We start from the raw sequence: 21,610 nt of genomic DNA on the forward strand, positions 1-21,610 counted from the left end.
GATCACATTGTCCTTATTGAGTATTTTGTTCATCCAAAGATCCTGGCAGACTGTAGGTAAGATTAAGTGGAAGGGATGGTAAACCCATAAGAAAAAGAAATGTCAGGCATTTTTTAATGTCTTCTGATCCTCTCAACCAGATTACATTCATAATATTAAACAACAGTGCATAATAGAAGTGATTCTAACACAATAAAAATAATAATTATAACAGTTTTTTCCCCATGTGAACTGTGAGCTGATGGACTGCTCCCACTTCTGATAGGAGTTACACTACAACATGTAACATTAGCATTAGCCATTTTTGTTTACATACGAGTACAATGGTATTTCGCCAGTTGTAAAAATGCCTTGGAAGGCTGCTGAAACTGGTATTTCCTTAGTGGGAGATGGGAAATATCTCAGTCCCCAGTTGCCTGGAACACAGCATAAGACTGACAACTTCTTGTGAAAACCTTTTGTGTACTGTTGTAGGGCAGGCAACAATGCGAACAAAAGTTAGTATAGTTACATGATACACATGCTACTTACTTTGAGGAGCAGTGACTAAAGGTGCTGGTACAATCCTGTGGATTTTCCTCCGTGGTGGTTTTGGTGCACTTGGTTTGAGAGGAAAACAAGTGATCCCGGCATCTTCACTCTTCAGAGGTTTCCTGTCTTGACCGCGTCCCGGAACACACACCACCCACAATACCTTGCGCCAGTCAAAATCCAACATGGCAGTTATGCAATTGGTCTATTGTTAAGCGAAAAAAGTAAATAAACACGGAGACAGAAACTTCTCATTCATTAACTTATTATATAGTACAGTGGCCCCCAACCTGGTGTGTGCCAGGCACAACTATCATACCAGATATAGTATTTGCGAACCAGTGGGGATGTGCAACGTCCTCCACACCTCACACAGGCATTCTTGTGAAAGGGAAGTGGAGCTCTAGTGGTCAGAGGTTAGGTCTGGAGGACTAGAGGTCTGTGTTGGGTCCCTGAGCAAGACCTTTAACTGCCAAACTTGCTCCCAGGCTCAACCGAAGTGGAAGCCCACCATTACCCCTCAGGGAAAATGAGTTAAAAAACTGAGACAAATTTTACTCAGGTGATTAATAGAGGATAACCTAATTACCTCCGCCAAGAAGGTAATACTTTCACCGGTGTTTGTTTGTTAGCAGGATTACATCAAAAGTACTTAATGGATTTTGACAAAATTATAACTTAAGATAGACTTTACACAATGTACATTACATGTTGGAGCTCTGAATCAATATGCAAATCAGTTTGAAAAATGTAAAAAAAAGAAAATCTTAATTTTTAAATAACAGATTTTTATGAAGTTTGACTTAGTTATGTCTGGTTGGTTCCTCAAAGTTAATCTGAATCAAATCTGAGTAGCACGTTATTGTGATTGTTCAAAAAAATGGGGATGCCCATACATTTCAACCTACTATATTGTTAATGTGGATAGAAATTTCTTCCAAGCCTTTAAAGTGTGAAGAATCATGGGACCATGATCAGGATCACTGATCCAAATAACTGCAGATATTTGGCAAATAAGACATTTGCTTTGCGCAGGTTTGCCCTCTGACTGCTCTTGTTGCTTAATTGAAATTCACATCTGAAGAATTTGTCAACAACCTAAACATATGTTCTTGTTAATATCAAAGCATTTTATTTAAAAGTACCTATTTCACCACTCAAGGACACTAGATAAGGGTTACCCTAACCCTACCCTAAAATAACACAAAGTGAAATCAAGAAACGAAAGCACAAAACTGCTTTTGTTAGCAAGCACAAAAGATTTATTGCTAAATCCTTTTTGCTTTGCTGAAAAAAAAATGTAAATTGAATTAGAAATTAGAAATGATAAAATGATTTAACATGTTTAAAACAGCAATAAATCATCCCATACACAAGGACTACTGAAAATATAGAAATACTTCAACAAAGCACAGCTTCTTTCTATTTACAATATACTGGTAAATACAGTTTGAGAAAAATTGGAGTGATAATACTTTGGATGAGACCTTGTTCTTGTTAATGGCACAGATGTGCTACAATGCATCAGCTCTTGTTTTTTTTCTCTGGCAACCTTTGAGGTTAGACAGTAGTCTGCAGAAGTTGTAATACCAGCACTCCCTTTGTTCTTCCTTTAAATATTACTTTGCACCATTTATCACAAACTTGACATAGAATATCCTTCAGTGTTTACCAGAAAGTTATGTTTTGTTCTTTAAAAAAATAAGTTCTGTCTGGTTTGGGCATGTTACACAGGGTATCCATAGCGGTGGTCATAATTAAGCGTGGTGGGTTTGTCTGGGGTTATTGGCCCCTGACTTCCACTTCTGAAGCTGTTTCCAGGCTCCCTGATGCTGGACAGGTTATTCCTCACTGAGCTGTAGTGAACCCCATGGTGAGTGCGGTATCCCATAATCGAGCGAAGGCTGGACTGTCGACTGGCCGGGCGGCTTTCAGGAGCCTGCACATCCTCCCTGATTGAAAATAGTGGTCAGAAAGAAAAAAAAATTGACGTGAGATTGCTTCATAGAAGCATGAAATGATTTTCAGTTCTATGATAATACCTTATTTCATTAGCCACCTCCTTCTCATAGCGACGCTTGTGGCAGCAGCAGATAAGAAGCCAGATAAGAAGTAGGAGGAGGAGGAGCCCCAAGAGGGCACCAATCACTGCTCCCACGATGACTCCCACTTTATTAGTGGCTGGAAAAGAGAACAAGGTGCTTGCAGATCAAACAAATGCAGCACTCTTTTACCTTTATTACCTACAGCCTCTGAATGGAAGTTCATAAATATGATTTTGTATTCAAGTAGTGTTATCTGTACCAAGATGAAAAGATTAGCTAAGAAATCCTTTGTTGGTGGAAAAATGTGAGGCTGTTTGACACCTGGAATAAAAGTCTCCATATTCAAAACTGACTATCTTGATACTTTTTTGGTCTGTTAAATTTAACCTGTTTCCAATATTAAGATTTAACTTAGACTTGTTGTATTTTATAAATAATTTTCTCTTTCCTTTGCTTTCTGTGGCTTATCCGTCTTCTTTTTCCTTTCCATGGATAAACATTTTCAAATGTCTACTGCAACGCTGAGCGTAAGCCATCGACTTTAAAAGTGCTGAGCGGTATTTTGTCTGAAGTGTATCAAAGGTTTAGAAAACTCACCTTGCATGACAAATCTTAGTCTTTCATCTTCATTTTTAAGCAATACACAAACCATCACATCAATGCACTTCAGATGATAAGTCTAAAACTTTATCACTAATTCCTGTAAGGAATGTCTTTAGAGTATATTTATATCAACACATATTGTTCTTTAATATGTGGGCATTAACTACTGGAGATTTTAGCCAATCAGCACCCAAAAAAAAGTCAGTTACACCACAATAACATTATGAAGAATGTACATTTGTGTTGATGTGGAGAGGAAAAAAGGTTATTTTCTTCAGTAATGAAAATGCATGTTTTCCCCCATTTGATGTAAACAATTCAATTTTGTGTACTCTTTCCTACTCTGTCTCCATTGTCTTCACTAGCATAGGACAGTTGTGAGTTTGTGGATGAACAATGTCTAATGGCTGGTGAATTGTGTTTTTTTCCCATTGATAAAATGGGTACTGTCTCAGGATATTCTTCACTTTAATTTAATTTAAACAATGATTGGCCGTCTGTAGACATATTTACATTCCTGTTCCTTTTTCCTTTGCCCACACTGTCCCTTATGTATCCTTTTTTCATCATTATTGAATCTACATTGAAACACGAGTGAATATGTTTATGTTTTGACAGTGGTGGGTGCTCAGAACCCAGGAAGGGTGTCTTTGCTGGCCTAAAAACTTAAAATATCTGATCTACAGTTACGGCCAAGATCATAATATTTTTTCCATGAAGCTGAATTATTCTTTTCCCCATTATCTATTTTATTAATTTGGGAAAGCTTTTTTGGGCTGCAACTCTTCCAGTACGTACATATGAATGTTAGATGTTTTAGCCTCTATGTGTTGCCAGGGACAATTTAATCTGCCCAGAGCCTTCAGGATCAGTAGTGAGGGCAGATGTATCTTAAACAGCAAAAAAAAACTGTTAAATTAGAAGTGGAACTGTTTTTTTTTTTTTTTTTAAAGTAACACCCAAACCAAATTTTTTCCGCTCAATACATATGCATTTGGGTATGAAGTTCATTGATCCTGGTCCAACTCTCAACATTTAAGTCAAAGTACAAGCACTGTTGGCTCCGCCCCTCCTATAAGGACTCTACAATCTGAGGTGAGCAGGTTTGACTGAGATAATTGTGAATAGATGGGCATAGTGAGTATTGAGTAAGTAGCATAACAGATTGTTTTTTGGAGATTTTATAGTATAGACTGGGCTTGTCATAACTGCTGCAGGAGCCTTGCCCATAAACAAATTTTTTAAATTTTCCCCTCGTGGCAGGTCAGCCAAAATCTGGGGATTAAGTCACTCTTTAACCCAGGGGTCTGCAACCTGCGGCTCTGGAGCCTCATGTGGCTCTTTGACTCTTTTGCAATGGCTCCCTATAGCTTTAAAAAAAACCTATTGAAATAAAGAGTTGTTATTTTCCTACAGAGGCTATTATTGATTAATGACAAATAAAATAAAGATATAACAATTTGTTAACCTAAAAATAAATCACATTGTGCAATGACTCGGCACATTCCTACTTCACCTCCTGCAACATCTACAGACCATCAACTTTCCTGCACCTGTGGCTAATCTTAAGTTTTAAATCCCTGGTAAGAAACTAAACCAACAAAAACACTATTCTGGAAGAAAATAGAGATTTTAATTGTGTGGGGACAGATTCATTTAACCACCAATGTGCTGGTTAAATATGCATGTTTTATGTGTGGCAAGAAATGAGAAATTAGCACATGTTGATCACATGATCATGTGTTATCAAACTTCAAGTTACTTTTTGTAGCCCTTTAAATACATTAACTAAAAATAATCTTTATGTAACATTGTGTTCATGTAAACTGAGATGGGTAAGAATTTGAAGATGCAAGATACTGTTTAGTTGTTATTTCTTGATGTTAATTTATTTCATTTTATTTTAATCTGTTTTTAAGTTGCCATTTACATGATCAATGTAAATCAAATCATGAAATCAAACATTCTATGTCATTTTAACTGTATAAAATTTCATTCACTGTATTGTCTTCATTGAGAAGGTTTTTTTCTGGCTCCAGGAGGACTTTAATCCAGGTGAGATGAGGCAAAATGGCTCCTTTGAGAGTAAAGGTTGCAGACCCCTGCTTTAACCCATCAGGTTTCACATTTGCCTGTCAGGGCCTGCGCCTGGCCTGCAATAATGCCACCATTCTTACATCTCTGATTAAATGTTCAGATGAAAACATATTGCCATGGTTTTTACAAGAAAGACATATTTGCATCGATCTGTACACAATGGCTGGAGGACGAGTTGGGGTTGGTTTGTCTTATATGCAACTAAAAATCAATTTTCAAAGCAGGCTTTTTGGGAAAAGCTAGTTATTATGATGAAAAGTTGGCAAAACCCGAAGCTGGTAAACTTAAATCAGCCTGGTTAAGTAATTGTCCGCCTTCTCCCAATGCCTATGAATGGAACCACTGTTTTACAGCCTCTGTGTCACTATTGCTGGTAATGCTTGTGATTTGCAAGTGATTGACTATGATCCAACCATAACGGCTTCTTCCTGCATCTACAGGTAATATATAAGCTACAGTTAACCTAACAGTATGTGAGGAAGCTAGTGTACCCAGGGGAAAAAAAATGCAAATTCTCAAGGTTAACTTTTAAATTCCATGACCGTAAGTAACACAATGTCAACAAATGTCCCATTTTACACAGACATTACAACTTTTAACATTCTACCTGGGGTGGCGGTGAGGTTTTCTAAATCAATAGAAATGTCAGGGTTTCACGCAGAGCGTGGACGTGTTTCCAGTGACAATTGTGGTCACAATATCAGACAAATTAAAACAGTTTCTGGCTCAGCAATTGTGAATGGATGCTTGTAGTGTGTGGGGAGGTTCTCACAACATAAGTATCAAATCTGTTAGTGTAAACTGCATATTTTAGCTTTCTGCGAGTAATTGCGCACACAATATGGCATGTTTGTGTTTGAGCAGTGTACACCACACTTTGTATGTACTCCAGTGCAGTCATTCTCAACTGGTGGGTCGCAGACCGGTACTGGGTGGGTCCCGGACAGCTGGTCAAAAATAAATACTTAATTTCTCTTATGTTGGACTTGACTTTTATTTTGAAAATAACTACTCTTTCGACGAGCATGCTGTGAAATGCATGTTGCACAAGAAAATATATAGATTTGTGTTTTAAAAAATATTATTCGTGTGTTTTCAACAGCTATTTTTGAAAAACTAAATTTGGTTTGTTGAATTCTAAAAGAAATTAGTTGTGATTTAATGACCGTGGCCAAATGTGGGTCCCAGGGTGAGACCAGTTGAGAACCACTGCTCAAGTGTGAGTGTGTGACGATCTGGAAATTTTTCTCCATTGCTTTCAGTTTTCCTTTTGTTGGGGATGTGCTATGAAATATTACATAAATCTTTTATATGTTCTTCAACCAGATTACTTGAACAAATTCAGTTAGGGTTAGAACTAAAATAAAAGGGTTAGCGGGGTAGCTAAAAATAAATATGAGCGGAAATACAAATTACGGGACTTTAACTCATTCAGTGCCAGCCATTTTCAGATTTTCTACCCCCCTCAGTGCCAGCCGTTTTTGAGCATTTTGACTGATTTTAAAGACCCACAGAACATTTTCTACTATGACTATTTGAAAACTGACACCAGCTTCTGAAAGCCTCTACTTTCATCAAAAAAAATTGTTTCTGGCTCGTTTCGTTCTTTTGTAATCAGCTGTTGAATTGAGGAAGTATTACACAAATCTTCAGTTTCAGAGCAAAAAGCTGAGAAAAAAGCTTTTTTGTAAAAAAAACCCTGTCAGTGACTTTAAAGCTATTTTTGGCTTATATATAAAAAAAAACCAAAACACTGAGACCGGGCTTTTGATGGCAAAATAATTATTTGTCTATCTGGTTCAGAGTTGAATGTATTTCTTACTGTATTTTGGCCTTCCTCCAGCTTTCTCTCCCGTCAGTCTGCACACACGTAACTTCCTCTTCCTCCCCGACATACAGAGTGTCACTGCTTGCCCCATTTTTTTTTTATTGTTTTATCTCACCATTGCCACACTATCCATGAGTTCCACACATGCTCTGGTCGTGTGCGCGCTGCTGGGAATGTCAACTCTCGTACGTAGCGCCATTTTCTGTTTCATAAACGCCTTTCTTCTCTCCCTCTGAGCTCTGCTGAGCATGGATGATCTCTCATCCAAAGGTGCGCTGCAACCTCCTACATGTCACCTATTATTTTGCTATCTGGCTCACAGGCTGGGGGTATTTTGTACCTCCCTCCACACCTCCCTCCTCCCGACACGCAGGGATGACATGTTTGGCCCGGTTAGTTGATGGTTTTATCTCACGATCACAACATTATCAATAATCTACTCAGGTCCACACACGTTCTGTGTTAGTATGTGGAGCTGTGAGCTGCTGGATACGTCACAATATCACTCTGTAGCGCAATAATCTCCCTTTTTCCTGCTTCTTCCTGCTTTGCTGGGTAGCATCAGTGGCTAATCTCTCATCTAAAGGTGTACTGCTGCCATCTTCAGGGCACAGTTGGTCACTACATCACCCCACAGCTTAGATATTGATGAGGGAATTCCGCCAGGGTGTTTTCTAGTAATCTCCGTGAAAATAATAATAATGAATTTTATTTATAATGCACTTTACATTTCAAATAAAATCTCAAAGTGCTACATAGTAAAACAGGATAAAAATACAATACAACAATAAAAGCAGGACAAGTTAAAATTAGCTGTAGGCTTTTTTAAAAAGGAAGGTCTTTAGTCCTTTTTTAAAAGCATCCACCGTCTGTGGGGACCTAAGGTGGTCAGGAAGGGCGTTCCACAGACGAGGAGCGGCAGCTTCGAAAGCCCTGTCCCCCATGGTCATGAGCCGCGTCCTGGGCGTGAGCAGACGGTGCAAAAAAGGCAAATGATGAGTTATCTCGTGAATGGCACTGAGCGTTTGGATTTGAAATGATGAGTTATCTCGTCAATGGCACTGAGTGAGTTAAGTTACGTGGTGCACCTATCACGTGACCTTAACTGGCCAATAAGGGGCGCTGCGTATCCATAAAGTGGCAGTCTACGTTTAACGTACCCACGGCTTTGTTTGTTTACAACATGGCGGACACCGCGGGTGATCTATAGACCCATAAGTCTGTCCCTCCATGTTAAAGTGTATTTCACATATTAAAGCACATGTATCCAGCTTTGTATGAACATAATAAATAACAACTGCTTAATTTGATCAACTTTACCTTCTCATTCTTTAAATTACAGTGGGGGCTGAACTTTTCAAGCTGCATTTTGGATTTATTTTGGCAGGTCAATAATACAGCTTTAGAAACTTATGTTACAGAAATAAAAAATAATAATAAAAAAATAGTTAGATTGGTACATTTGTTTTCATTCCTTATTGGAGAAATGAAACTTGAGACGTTCTATATATATATATGTGTGTGTCTTTTTGTTTTTTTTTTGCTGCCCCCCCGGTCAGAATCTCAAACTCCACCTATGGTTCTAATGGGTCAAATTTGGTCCTGTATCCTTTGAGTTTGGCACATATACCATTTATGCTTTAAAACAGCATGAGAGTGCAGTGTTCTTACAGATTTCAGACTGCAGAGGCACTACTGCTTGAAAAAAGGATTAAACATCCAGGTCTGGCTACATATTAAACTACTAAAGTAATCGTTCACAAAAGTTCTTATGTCAAAGAATTTTCTCTTGTTTCCTTTCTTCCCATCTCCTTTAAAAGACAGTTGGTTTATGAGTAACACAGATATGAAGGATAACACAGCAACAGTTTTCATGGTGATGAAGCCTGTCTTTATAATGATGTAAAGAGAAACAAACAAACATTTAAACAGTTTTCGAAAACATTCTATCCTTGAAAAGGCCATGACAGGGAACCATTCCACAGTCAGCTCCAGGAAACACATCAGCGAAACAAAAATGTGTCCTCATGATGTAAAGAATAAACATTGAGAGTAAAATCAGAGGATAATATCACAGACTTACGGTTGTATGCGTGCAGGGAGTATTTACACTCTGCTTTGGAGACAGGGTTTTTCACCTCACACACATAAGTTCCAACATTGCCGTCTGTGTGGTTCTTTATCAGTAGCTCCCCTGTCTGTGGGTCTTAATGTCAGATGTAAGCTATTAGTCCAAGCGTTAAAGAAATTAATGTAAAGTTGCTGATAAAAATTTGTGAAATTAAGTCCCCACCTTGGGTTGCAGTGGCTGGAATTGAGCCTCCTTCTCTCCGCCACACATAAGAGAGTGGAATTGATCCCTGAGCAGAATTACAGCGGAGGGAAACTGTGGTGCCTTTCTCTTCGCCACCTTCAACCCAACATTTTGGCCGAGAGGGAGGAACTAACAAAGTAAAATAACATTGGGCACAAAGGTTTTCATTTAATTGTCTATGTAATCAAGCAAAGTGAACAAGATTGAGACCTAATCATTGTGGATGGCTAAAGAGAAACTTTGTGAACCTAGACTCAAGAAGATGGGCGGAGAAATTCCTCATGAACAAAAGCTACATTCATAAGATGTGCCTTGAAAAAATTAAACAGGTAAAACCAGTAAAAGGAAATTCCTCCTCACCCAGCACCACTACAGTGACTTTTCTGGAGTCGATACCCGGCGTCTTCTTGACTTTGCACTGGTAAGTGGCTGTGTCCGTGGACTTCAGGTTGGAGATGGAGATGGAGGCATCACCTTGACCGGGATTTGTTATGAAAGTGAGCCTATTGGAGAGGCTGTAGTCTGCGTAGTTATGTGTCTGCCCACCTGAATAAGATAAAATCTGAGAAGCAAACTTGATATTGAGTGATGATTTTCTTTAAAGTGCTTTTTCCCATTAGAGGTAATTAATAACTTCCCAAAGTCTGCTTGAGTCATCCACCATACTGCCAATGAAAGGTTTTCCAGCAATCTTACTTTTTTCTCCCTTTTTTAAAACCATGTAATCAACACACCAGTTTGTCTTTCTGTGTCATATCCGGGCTCAGATTGGTCCACTCGATGTCCAGCTCTCCTGTGTCCTGGGAGCCGGGGCTGTAAGTGCATCCCAAGATCACTGTCTCCCCCTGAGCTTTTTGGATGGTTTTTGGCCCTGATGATGTCACCTCCATTGCCTCTGTTGAAAGTCCAGTAAATGAAAGTCAGATTTGTCAATTTTCTTAATATGCCCTTCCTCTGATTTTGACAACATCAGTCAAGCTATAAAATAATACAGCAGATGTAATTACATTTAATGATAGAAATTATTTAGTAAAAGCACTGATGTTGAAAATTAGTCTTTGGAAGTGCATTTCTGAAGCTGGAATGCACAAAAACATAAACGTGGTATTTAAAGCTTACTATTCGAAGTTAAAAAAAAATAAAAAATTATGACATATTTGGAAGCGATGACAAAACTTGAGCACAGGAACAAATATGAAAACATCTGACATGTGGTGCACAGCCGGCTGACTCATCATTTTAAGCTGTGGATTTGATTTGTTTCTTATTGCCTGATGTGTAGAGTGGGCTGTCAGTTAGCACTGCATGGCATGATGTTTTTTCACAACTTTAAGTAATTAATCCTGATTGCCTTTATCACTAGTTGGATGTGTGATGACTTATTTGCAAACCAAACTTTGACAATCACCCATCATTATATTCACAAGAACATGACGAAGAAACAAAACTGAGTATTTATGAGAGCATGTAAGCAGGAGATGTGATGAGGGGAGACTGAAAAAAGCCTAAATTAGTCAGTCAAGTATTTACACTGTCAAAGCCCCTGAGGCAAAACACTGATCTGCAGATGATGCGTTTCCCATTAGAGGAGACAGCTCAGCTAAATTTTTCGTAGGCCAAATCTTGTTGCTTGGTATGAAAAAGCTGGGAATAACATCTAATTGGTCCAAACAAAAAGCTTGAATCAGACCCTCCCTGAGTGCATTTGAAGATTTAATGAAGCCTTTTAGCACCTCATGATCTTTTAAAACTGTGACGCAATGTGAAGTCTGTGAAGCAGAGTATTAGAGTAGGAGAAGTGCTATTCACCTGCTGCTTGATTTCACTTTCAACCTATATCTCTATATTCAAATAAAGCTGATTTCTCCCCATTGTCCCGTCTGCAAACAGCTGTAGGTATATGTGATGTAGGTGGTATGAATGCAATGCAAGGTGCAACAGCCACCCACAGTATGTGCTTGTGGTTCAATGCCTGTCTGAAATGTAACTTCATCAGCTGTGTGGGAATCACAGAGCAAACTACTTTAAACAGCTCTAGCAGCTCAGATTTATTCACAGGCTGATTATGTAGGCTTCAGTGAAATGATCTATCAGCAGGCAGAAAATAGACATCAAAGGCTCGTCAGAGTTACTTTATGCACTTTTAGGTATAAAATCAGACTCACCTGTCTTCAGCTGGATTATCACAAACATCAAAACAACTTTTTGCCACATGCTTGTGAATAGAGGCTCCATTATATCCTGGAGAGCAAAAAGAAGATGTTTATATATTTTGTCTCTAATTCATCTCAAGTGCAAAGATCTCTCTGTACAGTTGTCTCTATTTCTCTTTGGTGTAGTTATTCTTAAAATGAAGCCCAACTGTGAAGGACAGGCTTTAAGCTGATTTATTTGCTCTTTTATGTATGGCTATTATTTTATATCATGGTTTGTATTTTTAGCACACACAAGAGGAAACATCTCTACAAATAAAGTAAGGGAAATACAGGAGCTGTAACGTACCTGAGAATGAGGAAACAATCCAGACTCAGGGTCCTCCTCTGTCAGCACTGGTGTGGTTTGCTTATTTTCTGCTCAGGTGAAACTCAGCAGCAGTTAGTTTGACCACACCCTCTCTGTCCATAGTGCATCTATTGGCCACTCCTTAACTTCTGAACCTGTCAGTTTCCTCTCATTGCTTTGTTTTGTTTCAAATTTATAACAATATTTACTGATTTAATTATCTATATATATATATATTTGTTAATAATAAATGAAAATAAGAATGATTTGAACTTTTTTGTCACCCTGTTCTTTGAGATTCTGTGATTGCAAAACTGACACAGTAGCTGCTGCTGATTCAGGTTAATAATTACCTGCCTGTGTTGAGTAGTTCAACAACAATGTTGCTGTGCTGCTTTTTCTACAGATCAACAAATATGACATCAGTTAACTAAAAACCAGGACTTATCAGGATCAACACTAACTTTCAAAGGTCACTTGTCATATTGGGCACTTAAGGCATCTAATCTACATACCACATGGCAAGTTAAGATTTTGTTTGGAAAGTGAACTATAGATCGCTTTAAATACTCATGAAATAGCACACCGTTCAGTTATCAGTAGATGTTTGTTGTATTCAGTTTAAATGTGTCAGCAGGTTCACCTTCATTCTTTCTGGTGTATACAGCAACTAAGAATGTGAACATTATTGTTGTCCTGACATTCTGGCTCCCCACGATCCTAAAAAGGATCAAGCATAAAATTGATGGATGGATGGAAATTTGTAATTTTAAAGCTGCAGTATGTAAGGTTTTTCTTAGCTTCATTTGGTCAAAAATCCATAATCATCTTTGAGCATATTGCAATCCAAAGTTTTCTCCTTTCCTTCTCCTGGCCCTGTAAATGAAGTTTAGAAATCCAGGAGCTTGACGCTGTACTTCAGCCAGTCAGAAATCTTTCTACAGTACCAACAGAGCGATTACTATTGGCTGCTCGAGCTGCTTGTCAAAAGTCTATGCGCGTTCATGATCTGAGAATAGGGAAAATGCAATGGCAGAAGTTCCAGCAGAAGTCCCCATCGTGGCTTTTGGTACAGCGGTTACACAGCAAAGTAAGAGGTTTTCCTGACATTTAAGCCTAAAATGTAAATAAAATGTATGTCTACAGTTCAAGAGAAAATATTAATAACTTGACTAATAAATGTATTTGTTAACTAATAAATGCATCGAAGCACCCCTGGTTTGGAATCACTGTTATACATCAATGTGTATGCTGTTAATGTATGTTCTCTTTTCAATGGCTGTTGTTGACCACACACACTGACATGAAACGTCTCCCCAGTGCTCATACAACTTAACGGGTGACAGATTTTGACTCCTGGCCTCACACCATCAAAATCATCGGTCTCGAGCAGCTCAATGCAACCAATCACCAAGCTGACCTTTGAGCTCATGAAACATCCACAGGACCCGCTGGGCTAGTCTGACATGGACTTGCCAGATCTCACAGATTAGGGATGATGACAACTTGCCATACTACAACTTTAACTTGCTAGTTGCAAGTGGGCAAGCTGCAACTGGCAACAGCACATATGTTCAGTCTGTGCATTCTCTATGGGGTTTATTCTCCCATGCGTGTAAGTCATACATTTTAAGCCACGTGGACTCATGAGACTCGTATTGCAGAGTCCCGGAAAGAATCTATCCAAAGTAACACTGTCACGCTGTCATGGGAGTAGGGGGAGTCACACAAGCATGCCAAATGATTGACCATCAGCATTTCTAATATGTTCACATTTACCAGTTCTAGACGCGACAAAATGTGTTTCATTTCATTATATTTTATCCATACCTTTTTTCTGCGGAGACGGTACGTCGTGCATCGTGGAGCTGATAGCTGTGCGCACCCGAGGTGCACCTTGGCTGCTGCTGCTCAATTAATTACAACTCTGACAGATGCAAACTTCTGTCCAACTATTTTCATACTATGTACAACGTAAAGCCACAGTTTGAGCCACTACCGAGTACATAATAAGTGAAACAAGTTGTAATATGCAGAGGTTGGTGAAATGCGCATGAGAGGATTGATACCAGAAACTGTTCCCACACGTATTTAAATGAGGCAGATCTTCAGTTCAGACTCGCTCACATCATCTCCATAAGGCATTAAAGAATTTATAAATGCGTATTATGTAGGAAGCATGTATTAAAGGAGGACGCTCTGCGGGAGTATTTCCTCAAACATCCAGCGCATCACGCTTTAAGCAGGTACCATATTGATGACAGATGTTGATTGATGCACAGATAATTTCTGGAATGGAAGAATGTAATAAAATCAGACTTTTCACACAAAAAAACGTTAATCTGTCATTAGTATAAGGGGAAAAAAGGAGAGATTTTAACTGCGCCTCGCATAGAAGAATGCGGCCGATCCTCTCACACTACAATAATCTGATCAATAATCTTATCAAATCAACCTGTTACATTGTTTATCAATGAAGGCATTTCAAATTAAAAGTGTGCTTTATCATTGACATTTACAAGTGTTGTGAAAAATCCATGTTACATGATTTCTTGATATCCCCAAAAAAATGACATCATGCCTCCGTCCGCCTCATTTGCTTCAGACCGCCTTCTTTGACAGACTACGTGCTTTTAGTCTATTTACGCGTGGTGGGCGTGTCAGGAGCCTGGACCGGATTATGCGCAGGAGAGAAGCGCATAACTGCAGGCGCATAAAAAAGTGCTTAAAGTTTAAAGAGTTTCTGAGAAATCTATGTTTATGTATCATTCTTTTGAAATGCGAAAAAATGCCTCACTAGTTTTTTACTATGGTCGACTGCCGGTAGTCATTCATATACGTCAATGTATGTAAGTCCCGCCTTTGTCCTATATAAAGCCTTCTACAAATTGAAAATTGAGCCACGATCGCCCAGCCAATAGGCTTTGACTTCCTGTAGCGGAGACCGTCAATCAAAGTGATGCCCGCATGTAAACTGTGCACAGAAACAAGGCGTCAGAACAGCAAACAGGTATCACTCTGAGCAGCAAAGCTCTTACCTCAGAAAAGTCTATCGCCAAAAGAATAACGATGACCCATAGATCTATATCAATGCGACCCGATGCAATCTTGTTATGTTCCGCTATGTGCATGCACAAAAGTAGAGGCGTGGCTTCTGGTAGACTGGCAGAGGCAGGGGGAGGAAATGGAGCTGTTTAGGAAGGGACATTGAGAAGTTCTCTTTTTAATTTTCTGTCTCTCTTTTCATCCTCCGGATATCAGCTTTAAGTCCTGACAGGAGAATAGACCCCTATGTGCTGTACAGTATCCATCTGTACTTCATTGAAAGTATTTTACTTAGTTTAAAAAACCTTGTTGTCTTGGGATTTAAAAAAAAAAAACAAAGCTTACAATGCAAGTTGTTATTCAAGAATGGGTGGGGCTGAATGTGCAACTGTTTTCAACTTGAATGTACCTGAATAAACATGATTCAGCTGCAATGAGGTCAGGAGACGAACAGGTGAACAAATTGAGCCAAACATTTTTGCTTTCCTTCCGATCATTCTTTGAACACACCCGTTCCACTCCCAGCACTCCCAACCACTGTTGTGGTTTGCAGATGGTAGATAAAACTTTTACTGGATAATTAAGCTTGAAATGACAAATAACAAGCAGTTTGACCTTTTTATGATTCATGAATTATTATTACTTGAACTGACATGTTCAGATCTAATTTAAAACAACAGAATGATGTGTCCTTGTGATTTGCATCATTTCATTAAACACAAAATCTCCCTGTAGTTGATGAACTAAAGACTATCAATTTACATATTCTGTGAGCATTAAATGAGCTGCGGAAATGATTCAGTATTGATCGCTTGAAAGTGCAAAGTTCCCTTAGGACACCAAAATGCTGGGTTGAAGTAATTCTGCTATTCATGTTCATTAAGTGATGAACAAATTAAAAATGCTGATCAGGTAGTACATTTGAGATCTACACCACCATCCCCCACTTTTTGGTGCCTGTGAGGTGTGACACCTGTGCTGCATGTAGCACAAGCGACACCACACCTAGCAATCTGTGCATGAACATGTCGATGTGTGATGTTTCACATGTCAGTTAGTGTGAGGCAATGCATCGCAGCAGGTGCTTAATTGCTATGTCTCCACCCCCTGGCGCAACGAGCCGTTCCTGAGCAGGAAATCTGGGTTTCAAAGACTGTTTGACAATCTGACGTAAATGATCAAATGGAGAGAAATGCCCTGGATCACTATTACCTTAGCAGCAGACCATGTGGACTGGCGGATGGGGAATTCTTATAGAAACCTTTTTGTCCACAAATTGTTCACTAATTATTGGTTCAAAAATGACTGATAATTGATCAAACAACTGTTTCGGGTTTTTAATTTAAATCTGTTTCCAAAAAAATTGTCTTCCCAGGTTTGACTAAAGTGTTCTGATCACACTACGGGGCAACACACATTAGTGTTTTGACAGATGTTCAACTAAGCAAAAAACACGACCAAAGCAGGAAGGGGGAGGAGAATGCTTGAGAAACACCAGTTTTGCTAGCAGCTATCCTGAAATAGCACACAGCAGTGTGACTCACGGTGTGTCAATGTTAGGGAGGCAGTTAGGGACATACATTTGTCTTTGTAAGGTGGAATGCTACAAAGACAGAGATGGAGTTTCTAAGCACTCAACACACTTTATGCATGACTGATGAACCTGAATAAATATGACAAAAGGGCTTTCTTGTACATTAGAGTAAACACATTTTAAAGAACCCTGCCTATCATAAATGTGTGTGCTGTGGCCTGGGTGGTTCCAGTTTAAGAAGAAGGCAGAGAAGCTTTAGATTGTATATCTATGTCAGTCCTCCAACTGTTACCTTCTGATGCTGAGAAAGTGGTGAGTTTGCTCTCTTTTTGCAGGAGTGTACATACCCTGAATGCACTCTGTGTGCCAGGCTGGAGGACAGTATTAAAGAGATTAATGGCAAGTTTCCTCACAGCATTTGTGTTCCTTTATCTCTGTTAGTAACCTCGTGAGGAAAGGGCACATCTGTACACACTACACAAATAGTGAGAAAATTCACGATAAAAGTTAATCCCAAGGGACCACCAGTTTTCTTTCGTATAAATATTACAGATGTACATCCATCCATTTTCAGACCCGCTTCTTCCTGTTTTCAGGGTTGCGGGGGTCTGTTGGTCCCCATAACCAGCTCTCATTGGCCGGTAGGTGGGGGTATCACAAATATTTCAAAATATAATCTCCATATAATCTCCATATGGATGTAAAGTTCTTTTAAAATGTAATAATTCTTTCAGACCTTGGCCCATAATTTACTAAGATTGCTGTGCAAGTCGGTTAGCAAATGAGCATTTTAAAGTGTAAACATGGAAAATGTAAGACAGCTGAGTGGTCTGAAGCACAAAATTAAATGTGAATCGGAGGTGATATATATAGACTAAAAAATAAATGTAATTGCTGTTACTCAAATGGACTTAACATAATGTAAAATTTTCCAGACTTATTATGGCCTTTATGCATTTTTAAAGTCTGTAAGGATTCTAATAAGGGGTGATAAAAAAATATTATTTATGTTTTTAATATTGACTATTCTTAAATGTCCAAAAATTGATTATGACATTTTTTCAAATTGATTCCTGTTAATTTAGATATTTCAGTAACACTATACAATGTTGAAGGTGCTGTTAGGCTACTCAAAAATCAAACAATGTTAAATGGAAGATCAATAATCAGCAATAATAAAAAACAAAATTGGTAACCGTTAAGGGGTGGAAAGAGTACAAAAAACTACTTAAGTAAAAGTACTGTTACTTTGATTAAATTTTACTGTCTAGGGCTCATTGCGCCGATGGCATCAAGGAAAGGAGATCTGACGCGCTCTGGGGTGCTCGGTAGGTGCGCCTGGGGGCCGGCGCGGCGACTTGCAGCATCCCCTTGGTGCCCTCGGCGACTATGGGCATGGTCGTCGTCCCTGGGAGTGCTGCTCCCGGTGCTGCTTCCATTCCGGGTCCTTCTGGCCTGGGGTCCTGTCCCTGCTGGCTCTCTGGGGCCTCCCCTTGGGGGGTTGGGTGCTTGGGTGTGGGTGGGTGGGGGTGGGTGGGTCGGTGGCGGGATGCGCTGGGTGCTCGGCTACTTGGGGCTTCCTCAGATGTGTGTGTGGGGGGCGGTGGCTGCCTCTTGGCCTGGGATCTTGGGGGCGTCTGGGGGGCTGCTCGGCCGTGCGGGGGTGGCCTGGGGCTCCCTGGCCCCCGCTCTTTCTGCTGGCCTGGCTGCATCGGGGCAGTTCCTGGGTTTTCGGTAGCGGTTTTTGTACATACATACAATGCACTGGCACGCTTTGGGATGTGGGTTTAACTTTAGACACATTAATCCCAAATACCTGCTTTAGGTACTACCACTCACTCATTCCCCCTGTCCACAGCCACCAACTTTATAGCTAAGCTTCACACTTGTCACTATACTGGCTTGATTACACAACATAATAAGCACAATATGTTCTACAACTTCACATCTCACCCTCACTGTGAAAATATCTATTGTTCCCCACCCTTTCTATTTCCTACCTTGAGGTGTAACACTGCTCTCCCTTTTTATAGCCTCCCTATAATAAAAGATTAGGGAGGGGGGGTGATGGTCACAACTAAGCAATAAAATAAATAAATTTTTTTTATTGCAATAACAAAACATGCAATGCTGTCTCATAATGATAGCACTTCTTGTAGTGTTGACCTTTGACAGCATGTGCAGACAAGGTAAAAAGAAACAAAAAAAAAGTACTTCAAGTAAAAGTAAAGCTACTGGCATCTCTCCCATAAAAAATATAAAAAGACGTGTATACAGATCAAACTAGGTTCTTTTTCTATTATTATAATTTATCAGAGAACACCATTTCAAAATAACGTGCATGAGAACAAGACATGGTGTGGCTAACCTGGATAAATTAAATAAAATAAATGTCAATTCGATGAGGTAAGTGCTTGTGTCAATACATCCAATGTGTCAGAGCATCCAATAAATCACCACTGAAAACAAGAAATGCATACAGTATGTTTTATAAAGTCTATAAAACATTCTAGGTGGAATGAGCCGAAGGAGAAAAAAATTATACTGATGCCCAGGGTGATGTGCGCGCGCATACAAATACAGTTTCATATTAATATTAATAGTTGTAATTAAAATCACATGATCATTGCGCAAAACTGCTGATCAATTGACTACAAATCTGTAGCTGTTATAAAAAGAAACACACACAATGCGTAAAGAAGTACAGTGGCTTATCTGGCACTGCTGGAGGACCAGGCGCACAGGAGACCAGAGTCGGCACCAGGCAGTATTAATTGGGGGGGCATTAAGAAAACTTCGGGGGACACAAAAACGCTCCGCTCTGAGTCCAAGACAACCTAAGTCTATATAAACACAGCTACAAAAACAAAGTTAACTTGCTAACATACCTCTGACCAATGTGAGTGACGTCACGTTAATCAACAGAGCAGGCCATAGACATATACACACTGATCCTAACAACAGCTCTAGGGTACGTTCAATAGCACAAATGTAACAGACTCCCGTCCGCGTGCAGGATTCATTTGACTCTGTAACGGAATCTATTTCAAATGTAGCAAAGTACTGTTACCTGAAACAAAATGTACTTAAGTAAAAGTAAAATTACAGATTTTAAAAAGTACACAAAAAAGCTAAGCAATTACAGTAACGAGAGTAAATGTAATTCATTACTTTCCACCCCTTCCGTTAATAATCAAAAATCGGTTTGTAGTGGAATCGAGACTTTAATAATCGAATCGGGAAATTGGGCTGATGAACGACCCCTAGTTCTAATGTCCGTCCGTCCCAGTCCCATTCCTCAAATCTTCCCAAAAAAAGCTGTTTGGCAAAGGCCAGAAACCATCCTATTGATGACATTGATATTGAGTTGCTGCAACTAAGAAAGTAGTCTGCACTTTGCACTCTACAGGGTGCAGCAGATTAAGTTAATATTCCATAATACTCTTTCATTTGGTGATACAAGCACCAAATTTGGCATAAATGATGTCCAGAACATATATTTCAAGAAAAGTACCTTTCCACCTCAAAATCCAAAATGGCCGTTTCATAAAATGTTCAGTGTAAAACTCCAATAAATGAACATTTATTGGAATGAGTGTATTCTGAGGGAAAGAACTCAATAGTATCAATTAAATTCAAATATGGCTGCCAGTTTTCAAGATGGCGGCTATTACAAAGCTCAAAATGTAATGTTTTCGACCTAACTTTCTAATCATCAATATTGCATCAAGTTGCAGGGTAACATTCACGGTCATATCATGCTCTTGTCAAGCTTTCTCAGTAATGTTTTCTATATAAAAGTGATGTCAAAGAACAACCAGGGCACGCTGGTGACATCACTGCTGTGAGACTCAGCATGCGATTCGTATCGGCTTGTAGTGCACTAGCTGTAGTTGTAGTATCAGGGCTCTCAAGTTTTGAATTAAGTTCAGCGTGAGACTTTGGCTGCAGTGGCAGTTAGGGTACTCAAATATGATAAAACACACATAAATACAAATAAAAACTATTTATTTAGCATTTAACATTTCTTAGTGCAGGGGTGCTTATCGTGTGTGTGTGTGCGTGCGTGTGTGTGTGTTTATGGTTAGTGTTGTTTAATGTAAGTATTAGTGGCAGGTTTTGAGGCCTTCAGCACAGGAGAAATGACGTCATTGCCTAATTTGATTAATTGGCCATTTGCATCTAATTGTAATGGACGATGCAGGAGAAGAATAACCTCATGGGAGAGATGAAAAGTAAGTAAACTACAAATGAACTTTCTTCTTTTGATTCTTGTTTTTTATTTTGCCATTGAAAGAGGCCATTACGTCTAAAAATAACTTCACTAATCAATCAATCTTTTTTTGTATAGCGCCAATTCATAACACAAGTTATCACAAGACACGTCACAGAAAGCAGAGGTAGGCTCCAAAAACACACAAAATTACTCCAAAAAACATACATTACAGAAAAATACACCAAACAAAAACAAACATATGAAAATGACACAAAACTACAAAATACACAAAACTAAATATTTATACAAAAATACACAAAATAACAATAGAAATGCACAAAACGACACCAAAAAAGATTAAAAAAATACACAAAATGATTCCAGAATCACTACAATGGCAACAAAAAACAATAATTACATAAAAAATGCACAAAAAGACAACAGAAAGATACAAAAACACACATAATGACTCCAAAAACGTACATTACATAAAAATACATCAAACAAAAAAATATAAAAATGAGTATAAAAAAAAACAACAAACACATATATCATGCACATGCCCCATAAAATTAAACCAGGAAAATCGCACACGCTATTTACTTACCGCAAATAAACCCCTTTATAACACTACAGAGTACAGACTATGTACACCTCTTTTACATCCAACCTTCAAACACATACTCATTTGGCCATAATTGACAACTCTACTTACGCTCCCACATAAATGCATACTTTCAACGGGCACTGTACTAGTCTATCTATAATTCAAGGAAGGTCCGTGTGTGTGTGTGTGTGTGTGTGTGTGTGTGTGTGTGTGTGTGTGTGTGTGTGTGTGTGTGTGTGTGTGTGTGTGTGTGTGTGGAGCGAATATCTCCCCGACGCGGTGCCTGTT

At 39.0% G+C, this 21,610-nt stretch overlaps 1 protein-coding gene across 1 annotated transcript; it reads right to left on the reverse strand.

The window, feature by feature from the left end:
• Positions 1-1,881: 1,881 nt before the first annotated feature.
• vsig8b (V-set and immunoglobulin domain containing 8b) lies at positions 1,882-12,588 on the reverse strand. The gene is made up of 8 exons (XM_028457731.1): positions 11,921-12,588; positions 11,584-11,659; positions 10,153-10,313; positions 9,779-9,980; positions 9,398-9,547; positions 9,188-9,310; positions 2,574-2,712; positions 1,882-2,483 (listed from the first exon to the last, which is right to left on the reverse strand). Exons 2-8 carry the CDS (start codon positions 11,651-11,653, stop codon positions 2,258-2,260), a joined length of 1,071 nt encoding a protein of 356 aa, XP_028313532.1. The 5' UTR covers positions 11,654-11,659; positions 11,921-12,588; the 3' UTR covers positions 1,882-2,257.
• Positions 12,589-21,610: the final 9,022 nt, after the last annotated feature.

The sequence above is a fragment of the Gouania willdenowi genome, chromosome 9 (assembly GCF_900634775.1).
Source record: "Gouania willdenowi chromosome 9, fGouWil2.1, whole genome shotgun sequence".
NCBI classification, from domain to species: domain Eukaryota; kingdom Metazoa; phylum Chordata; class Actinopteri; order Blenniiformes; family Gobiesocidae; genus Gouania; species Gouania willdenowi.